This window comes from Molothrus aeneus, chromosome 24 (assembly GCF_037042795.1).
Source record: "Molothrus aeneus isolate 106 chromosome 24, BPBGC_Maene_1.0, whole genome shotgun sequence".
Taxonomy (NCBI): domain Eukaryota; kingdom Metazoa; phylum Chordata; class Aves; order Passeriformes; family Icteridae; genus Molothrus; species Molothrus aeneus.
Genome location: NC_089669.1, coordinates 3734407 through 3759720, shown reverse-complemented (window position 1 = coordinate 3759720; position 25314 = coordinate 3734407). Strand labels below are relative to the sequence as shown.

Below are 25314 nucleotides of genomic sequence, written 5' to 3'. Positions count from 1 at the left end.
GGGATGCTGAGGAGGATACAGAAAAGACACCCTCAGTTCCATTTCCCTGCGTTCCCATGAGCTTTTGTCCCCAGCAAACACATCCTGCAAATGCCAGCTGCAGCGTGCCAAGTGCAGCCTTTCATTTTTCCCTTTGAATCCAGGATTTTGTGCATAAATCAGAGCCTGAGGCAGGGAGGGCGATGGCTCCAGTGTCTGACAGGAGGTTTCACAGCCCTGTCTCAAACATTTGGGTCTTAACCACAATAAAAAAGATTTCAAGCACCTAGTGTGCCAAACAGCATCTGCATAGGGAACAAAATGCTGTGCAAAACCCATCATGGGAAGGCTTCTCTATCTGTCCCACAGCTCCTAAAAGCTGCTTCATTTTCTCATCTTTGAACTTTCCCCACCTTCTTTCAGCTGGAGCACCCCACAAATGAGCAGTGCAAAGGGCAGCAGGGGAGAGGAGAGGAACTTTGGTTTATTTGGGTCAGTATTTCATTTATTGGAAGGAATAATTTGTCTCTCAGGGCAGCATTTCACCCCAGCTGAAAACTGGGGGTGCTCCAGCAGCAGATCCAGGAGGAGAATTAATGACAGCATTTCCTTCTCTGCAGCTCTGGACATCTTTCATTCACAATAATATTTATCTAGAAAAGAGTAAAACCTCTGGTGCAAAGCCCTGATTATTGTCCAAGACTCTTATCAGATTTCTTTCCTCCTAAAAGCAATGCAGTTTAATTCCCATTGAAAAGGGAATATTCTGCACTTGAAAGGACAGCAATCTCTGCTGCAAGAAACATTGGGAAAATGGGAAAACTGACCCAGGGCAGACTTTCATTACCCTTCTTGTGACACCAGCAGTTGCATTTGTGCAATATGGATAATTTTAGATAAAGGGTTTCAGAACAGCTGATCTTGATTTAATAAAACATAAAAATAAAATTGGAAAGCTCAGAACTGACTGCAGCTTGTGATCTGGACTGCTTCACCCACTGACTCCATCCCTGCCCTCCAAAGCTGGCAGAGCTACAAGCAAAAATTACCCAGTTACCATGAAGAGTTTGGGAATGAACATAACAACAAAAAATGCCCAGGCTCTCCACCAGCTGACCAAAACCCTGCCTCAAAACCCCTCAGAGCCCCATTAGCACCAGGAGTTCTGTATAGAGGAGCTTGACAGCTGGTTTGCAAGCAAAGCTGAGTTAACAGAAGGGATAAAAATTGATGGTTTTTAAGTGTATCCATAACAAAGAAAAAGACAAGGCCATCAGCATGGAAACAGATTAGAAAAGATACATTTGTAAGCTAAACTACGTGCACAAGTAGATGTGTATACACGCCTTATTAAATTTCTGTAAAACTTTTGCCAATTATATTAACACTAATTGCTTTGCACCAATAAATATAAATATATAAAACATATTATATAAAAATATAATATAAATATATTGTATAAATACATAATATACAATTATAAATATACTATATAAAGATATATAAATATAATATATAATCACAAATACAATTTTAATATAATTATAATATGTAGATCTATAATATATAAGTATATTAATATAATATATTAATGTAATATATTAATATAGTATATAATATACATTATATAAAAATATAAAAATAAATTATTGTGATGTAGTTAATGACTTAAGATCACGCTTTTTAGAGAGTATATAAGCTGGAAAACATGCAGAATAATAACTTTTTTCTTCTTGGACCCTGACCACATGTGTGTATGTCAGGTGTGACCTAACAGTGACCATTCTAGCTGCCAGGACCCCCAGGAAAGAGCAGGGAGCAGCAGGAGAGCCCTGATTCCCCAGGGAAATGTCAGAACCCAGGACATTGCTCTGGCTGCCCTGGGTGATTCCAGACACTGGCAAGGTGCTCAGAGACCTTGGCACAGAGTCACAAACACCTGTGCCTTGGATTTTAACCCATGGAAACAATTCCCAACTTTGTGTGAAGAGTTACAAGCCACAAGAGTTTGAATAGAATGATAGTGAATTTGTCACTGGGTGGAAAAGTAGAATTTTGGGGTTTTAGAATGGGGGTTCAGGAGGCAAGATGGAGGAATCTGGGTGTGTCCTGTCTTTCTCCTTCTTCTTCTTGTCCTCCATCTTCTGCTGGGATGGTGACACTTCTGGATTGGTTTAGGGTAGAGACAAACTGTCTAACATAGGTGATAGCTATTGGAAAATTATTGTAAATAAAGTACAGGTAGTTTTTAGTATAGAAAAGCTAACACCACCCTGAGGGTGGTCAGTGTGCCTTGAACCAACCTGCCAGACAGCTCTGAGCAGGTCAGATAAAGATAAGGAAAAATAAACAACTTTGAGAAGGAGAGCCAAGGAATCCTGTCTTCCTCTTTGGTCTCAGGGCTGTGAAAAAGAGACTTTTTAACACCTCGGGGTCATCTTGACACCAGAGACCCCATCAGGAAAGGGAAGCAGGGGAGCTGCAGGAGTTAAGTGGGAGTTGCAGCCCAGCTGTCCCAGCCACAGCAGCCCTGGCTGCTCCAAACACAAATAGCAGGAATGCCAGGAGCCTGTGGAAAGGCTGGGAGGGAAGCACTGGTGCTGGCTGGCGCCAGATGGGTGCTGACACGCTCCCTGTGGTCACTCATCCTGCAGGAAAAGTCACCCCAAACCCCACAGCTCCCAGTGCACAGCTGGGGTTGTCACCTTCAGGATGCTCCAGCCACACACAGCCAGATTGTCATTTTAAATTCCTTTAATTTCTGGCTGTTGCTGCTGTTTAATAACCCCTTCAGTGCTTTGCTTTTGTATACAGCTCCAGCATTTCGGAGGCAAAACCTCTCTTTGCTGTCAGCAAAAAGCTGATATTCAAGGCAGAAATGGAACAGAAAAGGAAATAGTTGCTTCAAACCTCCCAAGCATCCTTTAAAACTTCACACACATTAACTTTTAAAGCACCTGTGGAGCTGCAGGCTCCCCTGGGGTAGGACGTGGGCGCAGTTTTCCCAACAGGGAGCAGGAATTCTACAACTGCTCACAACAGAACCTCTTCATCCTCACCACAGCAGATGGCAGGGAGCAAACTGGGATTCCCATTAACCATTTCAACCCTCAAAGGAGCTGGCAAAGGCGCTCTGCTCCCAGCTCCGTGTCACCCAGAGGAGAGATGGAAAAGGGAAGGGAAACATCACTGGGGGCTGGTGGAGTAACACATTCTGCATAGTGACAGAGTCCCCCTTCACCCTGGAGAGCTAAAACTGATGAGATCAACCCCAAAACTTTTAGGATGTGAATATGAACATTCCCACAGTGCTGGTGCCTTCACACTGACAACAACTTTTTGATTCAAGCCTCCCCCATGAGGAGGAGGAGGAGGAAGAAGAAGATGCCAAGACCCAGGTTTATTTCAAGCACTGCTTCTCCTGGTATAAAGATGGTGTGGTGATAGTGAGTGTGGAGAGTTTATTTGGGTTAGCCTGAATTCCAGCAGCTCACAGCCATGGGGGCTGGCTGGAGCAGGAAAAGGAAGCTGTGCACAGATTTTTAGGGAACCACAAACGATGAAGCTCTGTGGTTTCTCGGGTGTTATCTCCATCAGGTCCTGTGCAACTTCCACTTCAAAGGTTTCAGCTGGGTCTCAAAAAGATCATAAGGGAAGATTGAGTCTCAAGTATCTTAATTAAATTACTCATTCATACAAGGGACTTGCAGGCAATCCAAGATTGATCTGCTTCAAGGCAAGCAGGGCAGACAGGCAGATGCCAGAGACACTGAGTTGGGCATTGCAAGGAAATAGGAGAGAAGTCATCTTACAAAACAGACTCAAATAAAAAAATAACCAATAACAAAATAAATAATAAATTTTAAAAAATAACCCACACCCACAAACCAGGAATAGGAACCCTGTGTTTCCATAAGGAGCACAAGGTCAAGGAATGAATTAGATATGAATTAGATGAGAATGAAAATATTACTGAAGAGAAAGGTCCTGTCCAGCCTGGCCTTGGGCACTGCCAGGGATGCAGGGGCAGCCACAGCTGTGCCAGGGCCTGCCCACCCTCACAGGGAGGAATTCCTTCCCAATATCTCACCTAAATTCCCCTCTCATTTGAACCCCTCTCTCCTCTCCTGTCCTGATGAAGGGTCCAAGGGATGTCCCACTGCCCATGGTAACAGAAAACTCCCTGACCATCCTTGCTGCGAGTGAGGTGTTTAAAATAACACCTGAAGTCTCCTGTCCCACCTCCTGATCTCCCCAAAATCCTCAGATTTTCCCTGGATGTCTCCTACAGGCTGGTGCGTCCCAGGACAGCCAAGTCTGAAACCCCCAGAGCTGGAGCCAGGCCAAGTGTGAGGGCAGAGATTTCACTGCTCCTCTAAATACTCCTGCAACCCTCTCTGAATTCTGTCCTCTGCAGTGTGGTCACAATCACAGCAGTGTGGTGTGAGACTGGCATCACTGAGATGATGAAAAACAGCACAAAAATCCTCCCTGAGGTTTTCCATCCGTTTCTGCTGGTCATGAATCCCTGGCTCTCTGCAGTCACACAGGTCACTGAATCAATGAATGTTTAATGCTTACAAAAAGCTTCCAAATGGGGTTATTTGACAGGCTCAGAATAAAATGTGCAGGACTCTGTTGCAGCAAAAAGAACCACAAAAAATAACGTTTATTATTATTAATAATAATCATCATGTAAGTGAGCCCACGTGGCCCAAATGTTTTTGTTAATTCCTCCCTCACAACCTGTATCATCCCTGCTTTACAGAAATCATTTTACTTCTAGGAAAATTAAAGCTGAATTTCTCTGCAAGCTGCTCATTCAACCTCACATTTGATTTTCCCTGACACAGCTCAATGTTAAGTGCAAATTTTGAGAATTACAAGCATGGACATCCATGCTGCTCCCTGCCCTTCTCTTCCAAAAGATTCCAGTTATGAACATCTGTTGTTTACAAGTGCTCAGCCTGAGGGTTGCCAGACTTATTCTTCATCTTCTACTTCAAGGCAAAGGCTGCCAGAAAGGCATCTGAATTTCATGCTGGGATATCCTGGACATTCAGCTCTCCAGCTGACAATTGCTACTCAGGATCCTGCTTCCAAAGATTATCTTGATTTAAAATGTGGCCTTAAAATAGCATTGTAGCATTGTCTTTTCTTTTTTTTTTTTCTCTTTTTTTTTCCATTTTCTCCCTCAAAAGCAATCACTCAAGATTGGCCACGGTTTTCATATTGTTGACTGATGATCTGAATAGGCAAATGCCTCCAGGCCAAAAATGACATGAAATAAGAGAACTGAAGGCTGGGGTTGGAGGTCCCAGGGTCTGAGTGCAGAGGGACAGAGCCTTTTTGGGGGGCTGGAAGTCACCCCCAGACCCAAGAGCCACCTGTGAGATGGATGCTCTGATTTACACCTCAGCTACCAAACCTGGGACAAACAAGCTCCTGTAGCAGCCACAGTTACAAGATCTGGGCATCCTTTTGCACATTCCAGCTCTTACATCCCATTGCCCATTAACAACACACAACCCACCAGGAATTACTGACATCAATGAGCACCCAGAGGCAGGGAATGGCTTCTGTGTCCAACACAAACTTGGGCAATGTTTGGCTCTGGAATTCAGAGCAGTGCTGGTGCCTACACTCATTCTAATAACTCTTTTCCATTCCTGTCCTTGCAATCAAATCTACAGCAGGGGGAAAAAAATAAATAAAATAATATTAAAAAATAAAATAAAATGAAATAAAATAAAATAAAAAATAAATAAAAATAAACAAAAATAAAAATAAAATAAAATAAAATATAAAAGATAAAATAAAATATAAAATATAAAATAAAATAAAAAATAAACTAAAATTAAAATATAAAATAAAATATAAAATAAAAGAAATAAAATTTAAAAAAATAAAAAAATTAAAATAAAATAAAATAAAAAAATTAAAAGTAAAAATAAAATAAAATAAAATAAAATAAAATAAAATAAAATAAAATAAAATAAAATAAAATAATAAAATAAACCTCCCTGGGCTTTGGGAAGCCCCACAGCAGCCTGCACCTCTGCTCTCCCCCTGAAGCCTGTGCTCTTCCCAGCATGGAGGAACCCACACATTCCAACTCCAGGGCTCAGCCCAAAGCCTCCTGCCCTGGGGAGCATTCCCTTGCAGGAACACAGTGGGAGCAAGTGGGCAATCCCACAAGAGCTGCAGAGCAGGAAAATGCAAATTACAGGGTGGCTGCCTGACAGATTTCCATGTCAGGAGATCTAAAAAGGGGATGTGCCACGGGGAGCAGGCAGGCAATGATACGGTACCTTCTGCCATAATTACCACTTCTGGGGAGAGCAGGTTATTATGGGGTATTTATAGGGTCAGGGCCAGGCAATTACAGAGCAGGCTCCTCTCCCAGACTGTAATCCTGAGGAGCAGGGAGCTGATGGCTGGTTTTGATCCCATGGGGGCTCCCAATGGGATTCCAGCTCCAGCATCTCCACAGGAGATGCCAGCCAGGACAGTCCCTGTGATTCAGGCGGGGCAGCGCTGGGGACAGGTGGTTACAAAGGGCATTGCTCCCTAAGGATCCCTGTGGCATTCTGGCACTCTCCTGAGTGGCACAGCCAGCACACAAGTGGTGCATGGCCAGCCTGACCTGTGCCACTCCTACCAACACTGCCCACACACCCAGCAGCCTCAGACACTGTGTTATTTTTCACTCATTCCAACTCTTGACCAAATTAATTTGTGTATTTATGACTCAGACCTTGCAGGGATACCATATTCCAAGAGCAAGGCATTTTTCTGGCAATCTGCTGCTGAAGTAGGAGAACTCATGAGTCCAAGCAACACCAGCCCTCTCCCTGCAAATCCTGCAGGATTCTGCTCAACTCTGGTCAAAACTTCCACATCATAAATTCATTCTAAATCCCCAAGCAGAAGTTCTATGCAACTTTCTCAAGCTGAATACGAAAGTGTTTCTGATGGGTTGTTTCATATCATGTAATATAGAGAAAATCACCTCAATTTTCACCAGAAATAACAACAAAATCAACTGAAAACATCCATCATAAGCAGAGGAAAATTGTAATCTAGACATCATCTCTTTAGTGCCATCTTAAAGGCACCTGCAGGATGTGCAGTGTTTATAGTTGTAACAACACTTTCACTCTAAAAGAAAAAGAAAAAAAGAAAGGAAAGGGGAAAGGGGAAAGGGGAAAGGGGAAAGGGGAAAGGGGAAAGGGGAAAGGGGAAAGGGGAAAGGGGAAAGGGGAAAGGGGAAAGGGGAAAGGGGAAAGGGGAAAGGGGAAAGGGGAAAGGGGAAGGGAAGGGAAGGGAAGGGAAGGGAAGGGAAGGGAAGGGAAGGGAAGGAAAGGAAAGGAAAGGAAAGGAAAGGAAAGGAAAGGAAAGGAAAGGAAAGGAAAGGAAAGGAAAGGAAAGGAAAGGAAAGGAAAGGAAAGGAAAGGAAAGGAAAGGAAAGGAAAGGAAAGGAAAGGAAAGGAAAGGAAAGGAAAGGAAAGGAAAGGAAAGGAAAGATCTTTCAGACTCTGACAGGTCCATGGATGTGCAGAACAACTCTTCCCCACGCAGCTCTGCTCTGGAGCCAGGCTTTCCTGAGCACACAGCACAACGTGTGCTCTAAATGACAACCCAAGTGAATGACATCAAAGCTGTGCAGGCAGGAAACTAAAATGGTGCTTCCTTAATGGCTTCCACAGAGAGAGCTGCTGCTGGAAACGGGAAGCTGCTGTGTCCCCACATCCCTCCAAACACAGCAACAGCACAGCACAAACACAGGGAGAACGTCCCGACCCAAACAATGCGCAAAGTGACGCCGCACTCGGGGTGGGAGCGGGCCCAGATGGATCCTCTCAGATCTCAGAAATGATTCAGATCCCAAGGCTGCTGCTGCTCCTTGTTTTCCTCAGCTGCTGCCCTGACAACACAGCCCAACAAGGCTGAGCACTGCCCACATGGGGAGCACGGGCTGGGCTCACCCCCACAGCCCCTCCTGCAGCCCCTGCCCCTGGAAAAAGCAGAATCAAGAGGATTTGAACCCATAAAACCAGGTTCCATCTGCATCAGTGTGAAAAATGCATGTATTTTATGATTGGCTTTTCACAAATATTCAAATGAATATGTGTTGTGTTAGAAAGTAATGCTGTATTAATTCTCTTAAGTAGTGTGTTAAATATAGTTTTAGGTTATAACATAATGCTAAAATAGAAACTGTGCTGTGTAGGATACTTCTTTTAAAGAAAGGACTCACAGTGAGACAACAGCCACAGGACACCTAAATCTTTCAGAGAAAGAGAATTTATTGCCCTCTTATCAGAAGAAATGAACTTCTTCCTGCCTTGAAGGTGCTGTTAGGATTCAGAGGAAGAAGCTGACACTGACCAGACAGAATCCTGTGTTTGAAGGGAATTTATGCATCATGTATGAAGTGTATGAATATGCAACAGGCTGTTGCTTTTAAGGGTTAATCCTTTGGTCATGGGTGTCCTTTTTCAGGCTCGTGCTGCCCAGAAAAAGGAACCCGGACTGTCCATAACTCTTTGTCTCTATTGTCTCACATTGTCCTAATTCAGATTGTCCAAATTATTATTACTCTAATTGTATCACTATTTTTATAACCATTTTATTACTATTAAACTTTTAAAATTTTAAAAACAAGTGACTGGCATTTTTCACAATCAGTCACCCCAGCTCAGAGAAGTGGGGAAGAACCAACATCCAGCAACACAGCCAGACCCAGCTGTAAATGATGTTTCAAGCAGCAGAGTCAAGAGATTGTCAGTAAGGACATGTTCAGGTTTTAATTGAGTCCCCCAGCTCGGTATCCAGGGATTCCCCCATCCACAGTGGCACAGCTCTCTCTGGAAGTGCTACTGGCCTTATTTCCCTGCTGTTTGAAGTGATAGTAGCAGAGCTGCAACACAACTCCCACACAGAGCGTGTGTGGGATCCCAAAAACGGAGAACTGACAGCAGGGAACAGATTGGGAACAGCTTCCCTTCAGAAAACCAAAGCCACTGACACTGAAGGAAATCCTGTCCATCAAATCTGGCACACAGCTTTGCCCACCTTTCCCAAGAAAATGACTCCTTTTTTGCACATTCCAGTTCTTACATCCCATTCCCTATTAATAACACACAACCTACCAGGAATTACTGACATCAATGAGCACCCAGAAGCAGGGAATGGCTTCTGTGTCCAACACAAACTTGGGCAATATTTGGCTCTGGAATTCAGAGCAGTGCTGGTGCCTACATTCACTCTTAACAACTCTCTTTTCCATTCCTGTCCTTGCAATCAAATCTACAGCAGGAAACAAAAAAAAAAAAAAAAAAAGCAGAAACAAAAGGGAAATACTCTACTTGAATTGCTGGTCTTTGGTGCTCCTAGTTTTAGCCAGGAATCTCTCAGCCAACTTCTCCAAATTCCTGGAGTAATCCATCTCAATCTCTGCCTTCTTGCGGAAGAAATCCTGCAAGTCCTGCAGTAACTGGACCCGAAGCTCACACTGCTGGTCAAGGCATTTCAGCTGCTCTACCAACTGGGCACGGATCTCTGCAACAAACAAAAGCACTGCAGATTAAACACAGTCCATCACACCATCACAATTCTCCAGCAAAACATCATTAAAAAGTGTGATCCTTCACTGGTGTCAGCCAGGCTCCCTTGTGGTGATTATCTACAGGCAGAAAATGATGGGGGTGCAATTGCAAGGAAATCCATCCCAAACCCTGCAGGCTGGTGCACAGCAAAGCTTTGTTGTTGAAAAGTGCATCAGTTACAAGTGTCAAGTGCATTTTTGGCATTGGGAACGAGTGGTCACTGCCTAAAAATGTACTGAATCTCAGTCTGGAAAAAGGACTGAATGCTGCAATCCCCCACGTCAGCTCAGCAAACCACTTCAGGGAATTTCTATCAAATTCCTCTGCAAACTACTCCTGATGCAGAAACAAGACATTGCACATTCTGGGGCACTCCCCAAAGGCACCAAATTCAGATTATTCAGTTTGTTCCTGAGTCTCCAGCTGTGCAGCTCATTATAAACCAAGCCATGAAAGAGATGAAGAAACCCCTCTGGAGAGCCAACACTAGAGCACTTCCCATTAGGGAATCATCTCCAGGAAGGCTCCTTTTCCTTTTAAAATATCTGCAAGTAACATATTTCCATCTAAGAACCCCATAAAGCACAAAGATATAGGTGTTAATACCACAATTAATTATTAATGCACATTCATAATAATCACGGCATAATGATTATGAATGTCTCTATGTTAACACAGTATTTTATAAACTTTTTTCAAGCATTTTACAAACGAAAAAGCTTCTCCCATTAGCCACGTGTTCTCCTTATCCCACTAATCCTGCATTTGAGGGACAGAATAGTAAAATGACTCACTCACAGTCAAACAGGGCAAGAAAACACAGCAGAAGTGTGTCAGTCGCAGCCTAAAAATGCAGAAATATTCAGTGATGCAGCCAGCAGAGGCTATTTGGCTTTTACACAGGCAATAAACTCAACATGAAATCAATAAAATATGCCCTTTCATCTAAAGGTCTTTGAGCAGTGAAACTGCAGAGATTTGCCATGGCCTGACTGCGAGCGCTGCTCCCTCCAAAGCTTTTCCAAGAGGTGCTGTTCCAGGCTGAACCCAGAACCAGCAATAAAATTTCAGGTTTCAATAAAATTTCAGGTTTCACAGCTTCCCTCACACCTCCACACAGCGACTGCAGGCGCCCACAGCTCCAACACTGCAAGGGAAGGAGAGGAGGGAGCATTTCCCAAACTCAATTTTTTTAAAAATCAACGACTTCACTGCTGATTCCTGAAATACAGAAAATCACAGAGAGCAGCTTGGCTCCTCTGTGAGTTTGTCCCTTTGCCCAGGAAATTAAAAAAAAACCCCATCTGGACCTCCATGGTTTCATTCCTGCCATGCACTCCCAGGATCAGTTGCCTTGGATCGTGCTCACATCTGCGGGAACAGTTTTAAGGAATTTGGGATTTGCCATGAACAAAACCCCGCATCTTTATTTTAGGGACTCCAAAACCCAAACCACATGTAGGAAAACACAGCTCCCAGTCAGGCTTGCCAAAAGAAAAAAAAAAAAGAAAAAAAATAATCTGCACAAATGTGGGGTTTTCAGCTTGAAGATGACCTTGATTAGCACTGAATTTGGTCATTGCAAACTTCTCAGCCTGTGGTACCCAGGGACTTTTGCTGCAAGGAGGAAATACAGCCAGCAAGGTTGTTGAAAGGGAGGAGTCAACACTGTAATTTGGGGCAAAGCTGGTCAGGTTTATTTTTCCCTACAGGAGAGAATCTTAAAAACCAGAAAACCTGTGTTTCTTCATCAGGAAATAGAGCTACAGGCAAATACATCGACCTGAGCTGCCTGTGCACTTCTTTAACCAAAACCACTCCAGCTCTGCTGCTTCCCCAGGCTCAGGGATGTCCCAGCTCAGGTGGGAAGAGTGTGGGGTCACCCCAGGAAGAGACAAATCCACGAGGAACCCGACCCTGGATGTGCAGGGAGGCATGAGCCACAGCAGGTGAAATCTGCACACTGCATTTATTTATCCCAACGCTGGAGATCCCTTTGCTTTTGAGCTGCCTTTTTTGTTTGCCCCATCCCAGGTGGTGTTTCAGGACTGGCAGGGCCACTGGGATGCTCACACACATCAGACCTGGCAGCACTTATGTAAAACTTTGCTGCTGATGCCCAGAATGTGCTGCACACACTCAGCTCGAGCCCCAGTGCAGGTTTCACCAGGGAAATGCAAACCAGACAGCCCCATCCCACCTGAGGCTTTGCCATTTAGACTTTTTAAAGCCAAGGAGGTGATAACAGCACCAAAACTGCCAGGGAGGTGGTGTTTCCTTGCTGCAATCACCCAGTTCTCCTCATCCTTAACCTGACACTCACCTGCAGGTCTGACACCCAAAGAGGAACATCCTTCAACACAAGAAGCATTAGAAAGCTCTTCCTCCCTTTGGGTTTTCTCCTCCACCCTTTCCTCACCAAAAGGGATGTTCCCAACACAGAAACAACTCTCTGTGACCTTTCCAGAAGCTACTGGACAAAAGACACTAATTTTAGTAAGTTGAGGACTCATTGAAAGGGATCCCACAAAGAAAATAACTGGGCAGAGCTGGTGTTTTCTGCCAAGCACAGAAAGAGAGTCAGGATTCAAATGCAGCAAATTTTGCTGCAAAATTTTAATGTTTTTATTTGTGCATTTAGGGATTGCTCATCTGCAATTTTTTGGAAGTCTGCAACCTTCTTAGCATGGATGAGCAGCAGACACCTTGCTAGAGAAGAGGACTGGGGTAGGGATGGGAAATAGAAGATTCAGGCAGATCATGGAATGACCACCCATCCTCCTCGGTGCCTCAATTGATGGATTTTTATGAGGGCAACAAATTGGACGTTGCCCATGATGTACGCTACTGGAAAACCACCTTCTGGAGCAAAATTAGAACTACAAAGGACCACTTCCAAAAAACCAGCAGCTCTAAAAGACAAGAAGATCAGAGCACGAGTGTTTTAATTAGAAAATCCCAAGGCCGCTCAAGCTCTTGGCTCTGGAGGTGGGACACTCCACACACAGCTCTCTGACTGAACAACACAGAGAACCAGCAGCTTCTCCTCCAGTGTGAAAGGCAATCTCAGCATTTTTCTTTATAAATAAAGGCAGTGTTTTGGAGGGGAGCAGTGACAGCTGATCGGGCTCCCGCAGGGAACAATGAGCCATTCAGCCCCGGCTTATCGAGGCCGCGGCGCTGGGCCCGAGTGAGGCAACCTTGCTCATCTTTCAAACACACACCCCGCAGCCCTGTGCCACAAAATAAAATCAAGAATGCAGGAATTTCCTGAGGCTTACTGGGCCTTGCAGAGTATAAAGTGTCTGCTTGTTTTCCCACTGCTTACACAAGCAGAAGGGATTTTTTCTTTTCGGGCCTGCTCCGAGCACATCCCCCGGCGGCGTCGGGGCCGTGCGTGCTCTAACCCGAGGGTCACCGAATTACACGGGACCTTTTCATGTCTCCAGTCACAACAACCACTCCAGTCCCCAATCCACTGCTTCTGCATCTTTTAATTTGCACAGGTTATTAGGTTAACAGCCACTTTAAACACCAAAAAAGCCTTTCCCTCTCCTTTCCTTTAGAGCTTGGCAATCCCACCCACTGTGATGGCTGAAGACAAGGAACAACCTCCTGAAGATTCTGTTCAAGGGTCTGAAGGTGAATAAGCACACGTTGAATTCAAGGTCAAGAAGCCAGTGGAAAAATTAGGATTAAACACCAGGTATTCTTATTGTAAGCCTTGCCCTGTACCACTGAATTCCGTCCTCTGTATTTCAAATTCACGAGGCTGACAACTCTACATAATTCAAACATCCTCAGTGGCCACAGAAAGTTTTCCATCCACCTCAAAGAAACCATTTATTCATTTCCATCACCAGATCATAAAGTCACCCGGGTCACCAAGGGACAGACTGTTGTATAATCCTGGGCAGTTGCATGACTTGACTTTGATCCTTTTCAACATTCCATGTAGCACGCAGGAGACAGGTCCACTTTATAACAAGGAAAGGATCTTCTGCCTTCTGTATTTTACTCCCATTTGCCATTCTCCACCCAGAGGCTGTGGCTGACCCATCCCTGGAAGTGTTCAAGGCCAGGTTGGAGGGAGCTTGGAGCAACCTGGAAGGTGCCCTTGCACAGGGGAATGAGATGAGCTTTAAGGTCCCCTCCATCCCAAAGCATTCCATGATCCTCAGCATCCTCAAACTCCACCAAACGTAGCAGAGTTCTGCAGAGCTCCTGGCAGGAGTTTGTGTTTTCATCAAACAATTCCACCTGGAGCAGGGGATATTCACAGTGCCTGGGACTGCATCTTGCCCTGCTACAGCATCCAACATCTACCTTCTGAAACAGAATTTCCCAAACTTGACTTTTTAAGGCTTAAACATCCTATAAAGTTGGAATATGGAACCAACTCGTTTATTCTCCCATAGGTCACTCAGTGAGCTAAGAAAGTGTAACCTCAGAGCCTGGACTCCAACAAGATTCCTGCTCTGTGCAGGATCATGGAAAGGAAGCTGAAACCCAAGGAAGGGCTCATGTCCCTTCTTAGGAAGGGTTTCAGCTCTTGCCAGGGATAAGCTGGAACTGCTCTGGCTGGATGGCAGCAGGGTGAATCACAGGCTGGCAGCACAGGGCACCAGGAGGAGGCACGAGCTGTGCTCAGTATCTCCCCCATCTCCTGCATCCCTGGTTTCCCAAGGAAGGGAAAGGTTTCCCCGCCCCATCCCGAGTGCCACGCTGCATAAAAAGATGACAAGCTTGGGAAAGGAGTGGGATGGCAGCAAAACAGAACCACCAAGCCTCAGATGAAAGAGCAAGGCTCTCACCCACACGGATGTGCTGCAGCGGGCAGAGCCCAGCTCCAAAGCCAGCTGTGCCTGGTGGCCCTGCAGCTGTCCCCAACCTATGGGACCCTCAGCATGGCCAGAGACAAGGGACAGCCCAGGGAAGGTGGCAGCCAGCAGGGCTGTGTGGCTCAGGTAGCCCTGACTAAGAAGGACCCACCCTAAACTGCACACCCAGCCTAACACAAGCTGATCTCTCAGGCTCCCCACAGCACAGGAAAGGCAAGAAAAGGCAAAATGAATTAAATCTCCACTTCAAAGCTGGAGCTGTGATTTTAGATCTTGTGCTTCGTCCTTTTTCATTCCTCATCTCCTGGGAGCTGCCACACAGTCTTGTGCTGAACATCAGAATGAGATGTCTGGGCATCCACTTTTGGAGACTCCATGTAGGTCAAACTAAAAACTACAGCTGAGTTTAAAGCCAACACTCCATTCAGCTTCCAAAAGTTAAAACCATCCAACACAACTTGTGAGTAAAAGCAGTAACTGTTTAAATATACAAGTAACTTTCAGAGAATGCACTGAATCACATATTTTGACGTGTTCTTACCACATCACTAAATTATTCACATTTCTCCTGCCATCACATATGAGAGGCTGTACTCCAAGAGTGAAGGACTTGGTACTTCTGACTATTTTTATTGGTAAATGATTACAAACAGGGCTGTGACTAATGACAGGCCCAGCCCAGCCACCCCAACGTGGCTGGGAAGTTTAATGACTTTGAAAAGCCTTTATATATTAACAGCCAGAATTCCAGGGAACAAGCTGTGTCACCAGCCAAAAGCTGTTGATCATCACAGCCTTAGAAAAATCTCCCTGGTAATCTAAAAGCTTGGCTTTGAAGTGAAAATGATATAAGAGGAGGAAATACAGCCTTTTGTTTAAGAGCAGAGCCAGGAGGGAGATTCAGGTTCACAACCACTGTAAGCCCTGGAAAAGGTAAATATTCCTTCTACAGCCAGATATTCCATTTGAGAAATAAGAGCGACGGGTAATACAAACTGACAAGAATCCCTTTGTAGTTATAAATATATAAACAGAGCTGGAGGTGTTGGGAGCTGAAATCCTTTCCAGCAGAGATTGATGAAATTGTTTTGAGGTGCAAGACGAGCGCTGGGAGATTTGCATTAATGAAGTGAAAGGACGCCAGACGTGCTTAAAAGCAAAAATTAAGGCTGGTCTCGGTCTCAGGGAAGAACTGAGGACATTCAGCTTTTATTTCCTCACCTACACCCTAATATATGTGCATCACTAATTACCTGGGGCTCCCTCCCAGCTTTTCCAGGCACCACACAAGTGCCACTTGCAGGAGCGTGGCAGCTGCTGCATCTGCCCTGGGTGCTGCCTCCCTGGAACATTTATAACTTTAAAGAATTCCATTTAAAAATCCCACTTTAAAAAATCCCACAGCCAGCCTGGACATTGGTTTTCCATATCCACACCAAAAAACCCCCCAAACACACCATTCATCTGGTATTCCCAGACTGCAAACTGATGTGAGGCTTCAGACCTGCAAAGCTTTTAAAAGATGCTCAAAATTCCGCAATTAACCACACTGACAAAGTTGCCAAGGTATTTAATCCATCCAGGACTCAAATTAAATATTTTTTTTTTCTGTCTAATGAAGGTCCCCTTTGCTATCATCAAAACACAGCCCATGCTGTTGACTTTGGGGGAGGATGTTTAAAAGCAGAACTCAGATTAAATTCCCCTGGGCAGGGATTCATGGCCCTAATTCCAACAGCAGAACGTGAGCAACTCCTCCAAACAAGCCTGATAAGGGGAATGTGTTTGAGTACATGAGGTAATAATAATCTATTTTTAGGTTTTACAACTGTTTATTCAAAAGAAATAAAAGTTTATCAATACATTTCAAATACCCACGTGCAAACAGCAGGAGCATTGCAGCTCCTCCTCTCCAGGAAGTTTCACAGCTATTTTAGGATTGTCTGTACTCAGTTAAAGGTTTTCCCCCACTGATATCAAGCCAAAATTAAAAAAACCTCAGGCAAAGCTTTGCTTATGCTTTCCCAATTTTTGAATGCTGGAAAAAACACCATGGGCAAGTAGTAAAACTACATTTTATCAATGTTTTGCAGCATGGAATTACAGAATAAACAATTTAAAAGTCATTTTGACACATGGACTATTATTGCAATCAAAGACAACACACACATACACACAACCTCCAGTTCATATTTTCAATATTCAGAGAATAATTTGAACTAAAAAAACTCTTTGTAACTCTTTGCTGCTGTAATGAGCACCCCGAGTGTCGTGTGGTCCTGGGAGGCAGGAATTGCTTTGGGCCCATTAAAAACCTGGATTAATATTTTCTCCAAACAACTTTTTCATAGTTATTTCAATAGTTTCCACTCCTGCAGGGTGAAAATGCCAACACTGTATAGATGGCAAAAAATTTGGTGAATATTTTTAATATAAAGGGTGTTTTTCCTGATTTAGTTCCCTTTCTACTTCTGGCCAGGGCAAACCAAGTCTCCCTGAAGCACCAAATCAAATGGTATTTTCCATCACACTCTCCTACTGCTCAGAAAGTAAAGATTCTTCCCTCAAACCCTGTGTTAATCACAAAAAAAAGAATAAAAAAATAATAAAAGGTGTTATGAGTGCAAGGAGCTGGAGATGTGCTCCCAGTTATTCAAAACAACACAGCAAGGAGTGAAGCTAAGCATGTGCTGGACACATTTTCAATCAAATTCCTCCTGATTCCTCACAAAACCAGGGCTGGTTATGACTAAAATGTAAAAATGTGAAATGTTTCTGGATCCTGTCTGGCAGGGAGGGCTGGAGTGGGGATTTCCAGCGGGTGTTGCACAAGGGTCACGCTCCAAGGAAGGGAAGTTTAACTAATCCTGCTCCTCCACCAGCCCCACCACCCTCCACTTCCAACCCCACTGACACCACTCTAACACCTTAAACACCACACACAAAAAAAAAGTTATGAAGGAATAATAAAAAATGTTCCGGTTTGGGGAAGGTTCCTGAGCACGGATCAACCCCATGGAGCATCAGAGTGCAAGAATGAATCCAAGTGCCCCAAAAGTGTGGGAAAAGCACAGAAACACCCTGCAGGAACCAGGGGAATAATTCATTTGCAAGCCATGAGCTGCCTGGGCGTGGGGAGGGAGGCAGCCAGGGCTCTTCCCTCTCAACAGGAGCAGATTTGAATGAAGAATGTGGTGCTGCCCTGCTCACAAAGCACCTCGGGTTCCTTTGCACAGGGAGAGGCTGCACTTGCTCTCAAGAGAAAAAATCTGTTTGTTCTACAATAAACCCAGCAGGAAGAGGCAGCAGAACAGGTCCAGGAGACAAAAGATGAGTGAAGATGGTGGTGACCCTGTGAAGCTCCAGCTGGGAACATCCCAAGGGAGCTGCTGGGTGCACCTGCAGGAGGATCAGGGGGTTTGGGTGGCAGCAGGACAAGGTTCTTCCCACACAGGATGCTCCACCTGGTTGGTCCTCAGCAGCCCCTGGACCATTTTAAAATCCAGTTTTTGTAGAAGATTGGAAAATAACCTTGGGTTAGTGTTAGAGTGCCACCATCCCAGAGGCACCTGATCTGTACAGGAGATGCTGGATGCACCTGCAGCAAGATCAGGGGGTTTGGATGCCAGCAGGACAAGGTTCTTCCCACACAGGATGCTCCACCTGGATGGTGCTGAGCAGCCCAGCAGCCCCTGGACCATTTAAAAATCCAGTTTTGTACAAGATAGGAGGATAACCTTGGGTTAGTGTTAGAGTGCCACCATTCCAGAGGCACCTGCTCTGTGCAGGAGCTGCTGGGTGCACCTGCAGGAGGATCAGGGGGTTTGGATGGCAGCAGGACGAGGTTATTCCCACACAGGATGCTCCACCTGGTTGGTCCTCAGCGGCCCAGCAGCCCCTGGACCATTTTAAAATCCAGTTTTGTAGAAGAGTGGATAACTTTGGGTTAGTGCCACCATCCCAGAGGCATCCTGCCTCTGCAGCAGGGTCAGGGGGTTTGGATGGCAGCAGGACAAAGGTTCTTCCCCCACAGGGTGCTCAGGCACTTCTCTCTCCCCAAAACACAGCCCTGCAGCCAACCAGGGGGGCCAAAACTCTTTGCAAAACATCCCAAAAATATCTGGCTGTCATTTTGTTTCACCCCAAATCTCTGCTGCAGAAAGGTGGATTTTAGGGTTAAGAAAAGGGGAAAAAAACCAATCCTTTCTTATTTTAAAAGCAATTCTAGCACATTTCTCCCAACTCCTGCTTCTGGCAGCTTCTGCTGTGCTTTCCTGGCTTATTTTAGAGAGAGTTTCTGTCTGCAGCCCTTCACCTCCCCATCCTTCCCTCTGCTCCACAGTGTAGTAGCTGTTTAGTAGCCACAACTCCATCCTAAAACCTCACAAATGTCTTCCTCCTAAGTGTTAAGATTTCCTCTGCTGCTGCTGATTAAAACAGAAGTTAAACAAGGGCTCCTTTCACCTTCCAAAATTTCTCCTCCAAGTGTTTCAGCTGTGCTGTGTCAAGTATTGTGAGGGGTTTATTTTAAGGGTGAAACAAGCCCTAAACTGAAGTGAATTAAGTGAATTATTCATCAGAAACGTGTAATGTGCTCATTATTTCTGGCATTTCCCATCTGCTCTCAGTTCACTGCAGGAATCCCAGTTTCAGCTCCCCAGAGTGCCACATTCCAGTGCTGCACACTCAGACACATCCAGAGGTGAGAACACAGCACCCACACACACACACAGATTAAATCCTCCACAGTCCTAATTATTTCTTCAGGAAAACAGTCCAGGGATGCATCAAATTCTCCAGACACAATTCCCAGCTGCCTCTGCAAAAACTTCGTTAATTTGATATTCTAATTTTTTATTTATCTGTCAAGGGTGCTCAAAGTTTGGAAGTGCTAAAGAATCTGGGATGCAAGAACGCAGAAACAGCATTAATATGAAAAAAATCACTTTTTCTTCCCAATTCACAAGACCTGAAGAGTTACTCTCTTACACACGATTATTTCATGCAAAGTAACATCAAGTAAATTTGTCAAATGAATAAAATTGCCAGAACAGAAGTGGCAATTTGCAACTTACATGCCTTAATCTCTTCAATTAAAGGAAAATCCTTTGGTGAATTATGTCAGATATTTAGAGATACAAACAGAATGATTAATGCTGGTGTCTAATTGAATTTCACCTCAGGATTTCTCTGCCTCCCTCTCCCCTCTGGTACCTAACACGTTAACATGAATAAATGATTGAGAAAGAAATGAAGAGAGGAACAAAAGGGGACATGTAAACACTCCTCAAGCACAGCACAGCAAACTCAATTTCAAAATCACTTCCAGCAGGCTGCCAAATTCCAGGGCTGTCTCAGGCAGTGAGGGGAAAGTCAGACACACGTGGGGTTGGTTTTTTAATCACATGGACAATTTTCATCCTTGCTTTGTGCTAAAAAGAACCAACACCAACTTATCTGGCGTTGAAAAATAAAATTATTGATGACCAATTGAAAAATAAATTTACCAATTTATTCTTTAGGAATAGTTCTTAAATATGCAGGGGGAAAAAAAAAAGGAGAATAGGATGAGGCTCCATTTTAAAATCCAGTTATCACAGAAGAGTGGATGATAACCTTGGGGTAGTCCCACTATTCCAGAGGCATCCTGCAATGAAATCTTGGGATTGAAGCCCCTTCCTTGGTGCCACCTGGGTCTGTTCCAGGACCTGAGCAGCCCAGCAGCCCCTGGACCGTTTTAAAATCCAGTGATTATGTAAGAGGGGAAGACAAGCTTGGGTTAATCACCCTATTCCAAAGTATCCTGCAATGAAACCCTGGGACTGATCCCCTTCCCTGGTGCCACCTGGATCCTGTTCAGGTAAACCCACCTGGTCTGTCCTGAGCAGCCCAGCAGCCCCTGGACCATTTTAAGATCCAGTAATTATAGAGGAGTGGATGATAACCTTGGCTTAGTCCCACTATCCCAGGGCATCCTATTGCAAGCACTCTACCCTGCAATGAAATCTTGGGACTGATCCCCTTCCCTGGTGCCCCCTGGGCCCTTCCAGGTGAACCCACCAGGCTGGTCCTGAGCAGCCCAGCCTGAGGCAGCCCAGCTTAGTCCCACTATTCCAAGGCATCCTGCAACAAAATCCTGGGATTGATCCCCTTCCCTGGTGCCCCCTGGGTCCCTCTCAGGTGAACCCACCTGGTCTGTCCCGAGCAGCCCAGCCTGGGCCAGGCCAGCAGCCCCTGGACAGCTGAACCATGAAGGATCTCCTGAGGCTCCTCCTGGCCTTCCCTTCCTTCCCTCTGGAGCAGCAGGAAAAGCTCTCAGCCCATGGAGGAGGAGGACAGAGACTGTGCCCAGGAGTCAACAGGGTGAGTCAAATATACAGAGCCTCCCTGCCTGGCCCTGTGTGTGTTTCTGGGAGGATTTCAGGGCTATTAATTAACCCTGAGCATTCCAGGGGAGGTGAATAATGAGCATCATTACAGACACTTCACAGCTGACTTGAACAACATCAAAAAGGGCCAGGTTGTTTGCCCAGGGTACCAGTGGACAATGATGACAGAGCTGGTTTCCTCCAGAGCAGCCTCTCATTTTCCCCACCAACACCTGCCATTAAAACACCCCATAAAATCAAAGTAATGCCTCTTCCAACTGGCAGGAGAGTCCCTGATAAATCAGTCTTAACTGTTTGCATAAGAAATCAAATTGGAGCATTGTTTTAATTCAGATGTAACACACCTAAAAGCCAGACAGGAGCCTAATTGAAAACCACAAAACACAATTATGTTTAAAAAAAAAAAAGTGTTCCAGTCTCCCTGTTGCTCTCTGGCTGAGTCTGTTCAAAAGGAGTTTAGAGCAGGAATACTCCATGAAAGCCAAGCTGTCCCAAGCAGGATTTTCCTATCAAATTCCTTCAGGTGTAAATATTCAGCTGTGTAAGTGCAGCACTGCTGTCTCAAAAAAGAACTCACATTTTACTCCACAGCACCTCTTGTAAAGGAAGAAATGAGTATTTGACAGAGCCTGCAAAGCTCGAATTATGTGAATCATCATTTTTCTATCAGTTCATTGTCAGCTACAGCAACACCCATTAATCAGCACAGCTTAGAGCAGAGCAAGAACAAGGAGATGCTTATTTTTCATAAGCCTTTGTCAGAGAACTGACATTAAAATTCAGGTCCTCCTTTTTACACACACACACACACACACACACGTGTGCTTTATCATTTAGAAACCATTTCTATTGCTCCAGCATTTACAATAAATGACTCAAGGTTCAATAAAGGACTTTACTACATGCACTGTTTGGAAGGTACACAGGGTTCTGCCCAGTCTTTGTACAGTAGTAATTTCTACAATAAATTTAAAGTCTAAATCTGATTCTTTTTTCTTTTCCTCTCTGATCCCATCCTCGTTCCCCTAGGGGAAAACCACCTATTTTTTTCAAAAAAAGCTTTTTCCAAAGAAATTCGGGTGCAATCCACCACACAAACTGGGTGTGAAAGGGAACAAAATTCTCCATATTTTACACATATTTGTACAAATAAAAGTTAGAATAATTTGAAGCCAGAGTATGAGACAGATCCGTTAATCAGGATCTTCCCAGCATCAGCTGGATAGCAGAGTTAACACAGCATTCCCTGAAATGAAGCCCCATGTCCTGCATTTCCAAGCAGGCTGAGCCTGGCACTGCTCTGGGTCTCTTCTGCACAATTCAAGCTTGACCTGAGCCCTGATTAACTCCATTTTTCACTTGCTTGGTGCCACTCCACCAGCACAGTTCAGTCCCTAGAAAACACCACTAAAAAGAAATAAAAATCCAAAATTCAGAGAGTTACAGAAGCCCAGACTGGTTTGTTTGGGTTGGAAGGGACCTCAAAGCCCATCTTGTTCATGGGCAGGGTTTAAATTGACATAAATTGGGATTTCTCAAAGCCACTGGGACAGGAGGAAATTGAAGCACACATAACCCAGAGAGTGCAAAGGGTGTGACTTATTTACCCTGAGCATTTGAAGCTCCAGCCATGTGGCACAGGAGCCCCTGAACCAGCTGGGGACAAACCCAGCCAAAATCAACACAAAACAGCAGCACAGGCTCCTCTGCAAGCACCGGGAATGTTTGTGCTGCTCCAGTGAGCAGGGACTGAAAACAACACACCCAAAAAAGCCAAGCAGCCCCAGAATTCAGCAGGGAGAGAGCAGAAATCACAGGGATGGATCCTGTGCAAAGTCAGGGTCAGCTTCGTGAGGGAAGCTCCTCCATCCTCCTTAAGGAAATAAAAAAAAAAAGGAATCTTCCTCCAGAAATCCAACCAACCCTGGAATATCCACGTTTCTCAATCTTATTAATACACCAAAAATAATACAGCATTTTGTTTAGGGGTTTTGTTGGAAATATCTATGCTTAGCAAAAGCCTGTGGCAGGAAGGTCTATACAAATATTATCTTAACAATACTGAGCACACAAATAAATGGTGTAGTAAAGCCTCCATTGATAAAGTTACACGTGTAACTTTCAATAAAACTGACTTAAATTTGATTTATGTGCTGACAACATCTCAGATAACTTAGGAAATCCAGTTATTGGCATGGCTGAATTATGAATTATCAATACACGACATTTCATTAGCTCTTAGTGCTCGTTAGGTGCATAAATCACTGATGCCATTAAGCTGTGAGTGACATTTGTGAATTCTCATGGTGGTGGACCTTTACTGTGGGAGACATTCCTGTGAAGAGCCAGCACAGATGGATTTGTTATCACCACTTAAAATCCAACACTTTCACAGGAACATCAGAATAACTTACAGAGGGAAATGAGCAGTGAAAGCTTCAGCTGCTCTGCTCCTATTTTTGTTTTTTAAAAGCCTTGAATGGTTAATTTCCCATTAACATGAGAGATCTGGTTTTTCACTCCTATAAAGCCATCAACTCTCCAAACAGAGAGAGTAACCTTATCAAAGCAAGCCACTGCACCTTCCAGTCTGACTCACACTGAGACCATCTGGACAAAACATTCAGACAAGAGTTAAAAAAAAAACAAAACCCAACATCTTGAAACAAATTGCCAGACAGGATTACACAAAATGATCTGTAGAACGTGTTAGAGACAGCCAGAAAAATCTTTAAAAGCAGACAGAGGGGAGGAAATGTGGATCCTTCTGGGATCCACTTATGGCTTATCTTTTTACCTTCCAGCTTTTCCAGCTACAAAATCCCACATTCACTGGGGGTTGCAGGCAGCCTCAAGTCCTGCAGTGTCTGCAGAGGCACCAGAGGAGCTCTGAGAGCTTTGAGAGCTGCTCCTGTGCCCCTTCACCAGTTGCTTTTCCCAGTTACACCAGCAATCCCCCAGCACTGACACCGTGCCACCACTCCCTCCTACCAACCAGAAAAATACCCAGATTTTTGCCATTTATATACCCAGTATTGGTATATAAATATATATACCTATATACACCTATATACCTATGTGTATATATATATATATATATATATATATGTATGTATAGGTGTGTGTATATATATATATATGTATAGGTGTATATATATAAATATATAAAAAATATATATACACACACACACACCAATATATGGTGTGTATATATATATATATATATATATATATATAATATATATATACCAATATATATGGTATATTTATATACCCAGTACTCTTGCTCAAATTTCTACCTCAGATTTCCCCAACAGCAATCAGCAATGGCCCCAGCTATGAAATAACCCCCCAAAACCTTGGATTTGATGCTGCAGGGTAGTTTTTATCCTTTATCTGCCAGAGCAGACACGCTGATCCAGCCAAGGCACTGCATCCAGCTCATTGCACATTTGCCTTTCTCATTAACAAGCCCAGAGGTCATTTTGCCAAAGGACAGACAGATAAAGCAGACAAACTTTCCACTACTCCCCGACAGCTTAATTACTACCCAGAATCTGGAGCAAGCCATGACAACTCTGCATTCGTTTCCACATTTCATTTTATGACACTCCAACATCTGCAGAGGATGCTGTAATTAAAAAGGAATAAAATTATGGTTAAAAAAAAAACCAACAAAACACACCAACAAAGCCTGGACACAGTCATCTGCTCAAAGAACACGGATTACACAGCAAGTACAGATGCTCTGCAGCGGGACAGAGTTGGTGTGCAAGGTTTAAAATCCTGAATTACACATTCTGCAGTTGGTGTGCAAGGTTTAAAATCCTGAATTACACATCCTGCAGTTGGTGTGCAAGGTTTGAAATCCTGAATTACACATCCTGCAGTTGGTGTGCAAGCTCTGAAATCCTGAATTACACATCCTGCAGTTGGTGTGCAAGCTCTGAAATCCTGAGTTACACACTCTGCAGTTGGTGTGCAAGGTTTGAAATCCTGAATTACACATCCTGCAGTTGGTGTGCAAGCTTTGAAATCCTGAATTACACACTCCTGCACTCCTGTCCTGCAGCAGGACAGAGTTGGTGTGCAAGGTTTAAAGTCCTGAATTACACATCCTGCAGTTGGTGTGCAAGCTCTGAAATCCTGAATTACACATCCTGCAGTTGGTGTGCAAGCTTTGAAATCCTGAATTACACATCCTGCAGTTGGTGTGCAAGGTTTAAAATCCTGAATTACACACTCTGCAGCAGGACAGAGTCGGTGTGCAAGCTTTGAACTCCTAAATTACACACTCTGGGGCAGCCAGGGGAGCCTCAAATGAATTTGAAGGGAAGTCCTTCATTTCAGAGCACACTGCTGATGTCACACTTGGCACAGCCTGGCTGGAAGTGCGCTCTGTGCTGGACTGGGAATTAATGAGATAAGCACAAGGCATCCATCCTTGCAGCATTCCTGCATCCAAGGAACCCAGACTGCAAGCCAGAGGGGTAA

The 25314-nt window shown here is 44.3% G+C and overlaps 1 protein-coding gene across 3 annotated transcripts in view; it reads right to left on the bottom strand.

The window, feature by feature from the left end:
* The window catches only part of SRGAP2 (SLIT-ROBO Rho GTPase activating protein 2), a 115030-nt gene that overhangs the window by 69928 nt on the left and 19788 nt on the right, over positions 1-25314 (bottom strand). For all 3 annotated transcript variants that reach the window (XM_066565424.1, XM_066565425.1, XM_066565426.1), the window contains exon 3: positions 9351-9543. In XM_066565424.1, coding sequence (XP_066421521.1) covers positions 9351-9543 — 193 coding nt within the window. The remainder of the gene's footprint in view (positions 1-9350; positions 9544-25314) is intronic.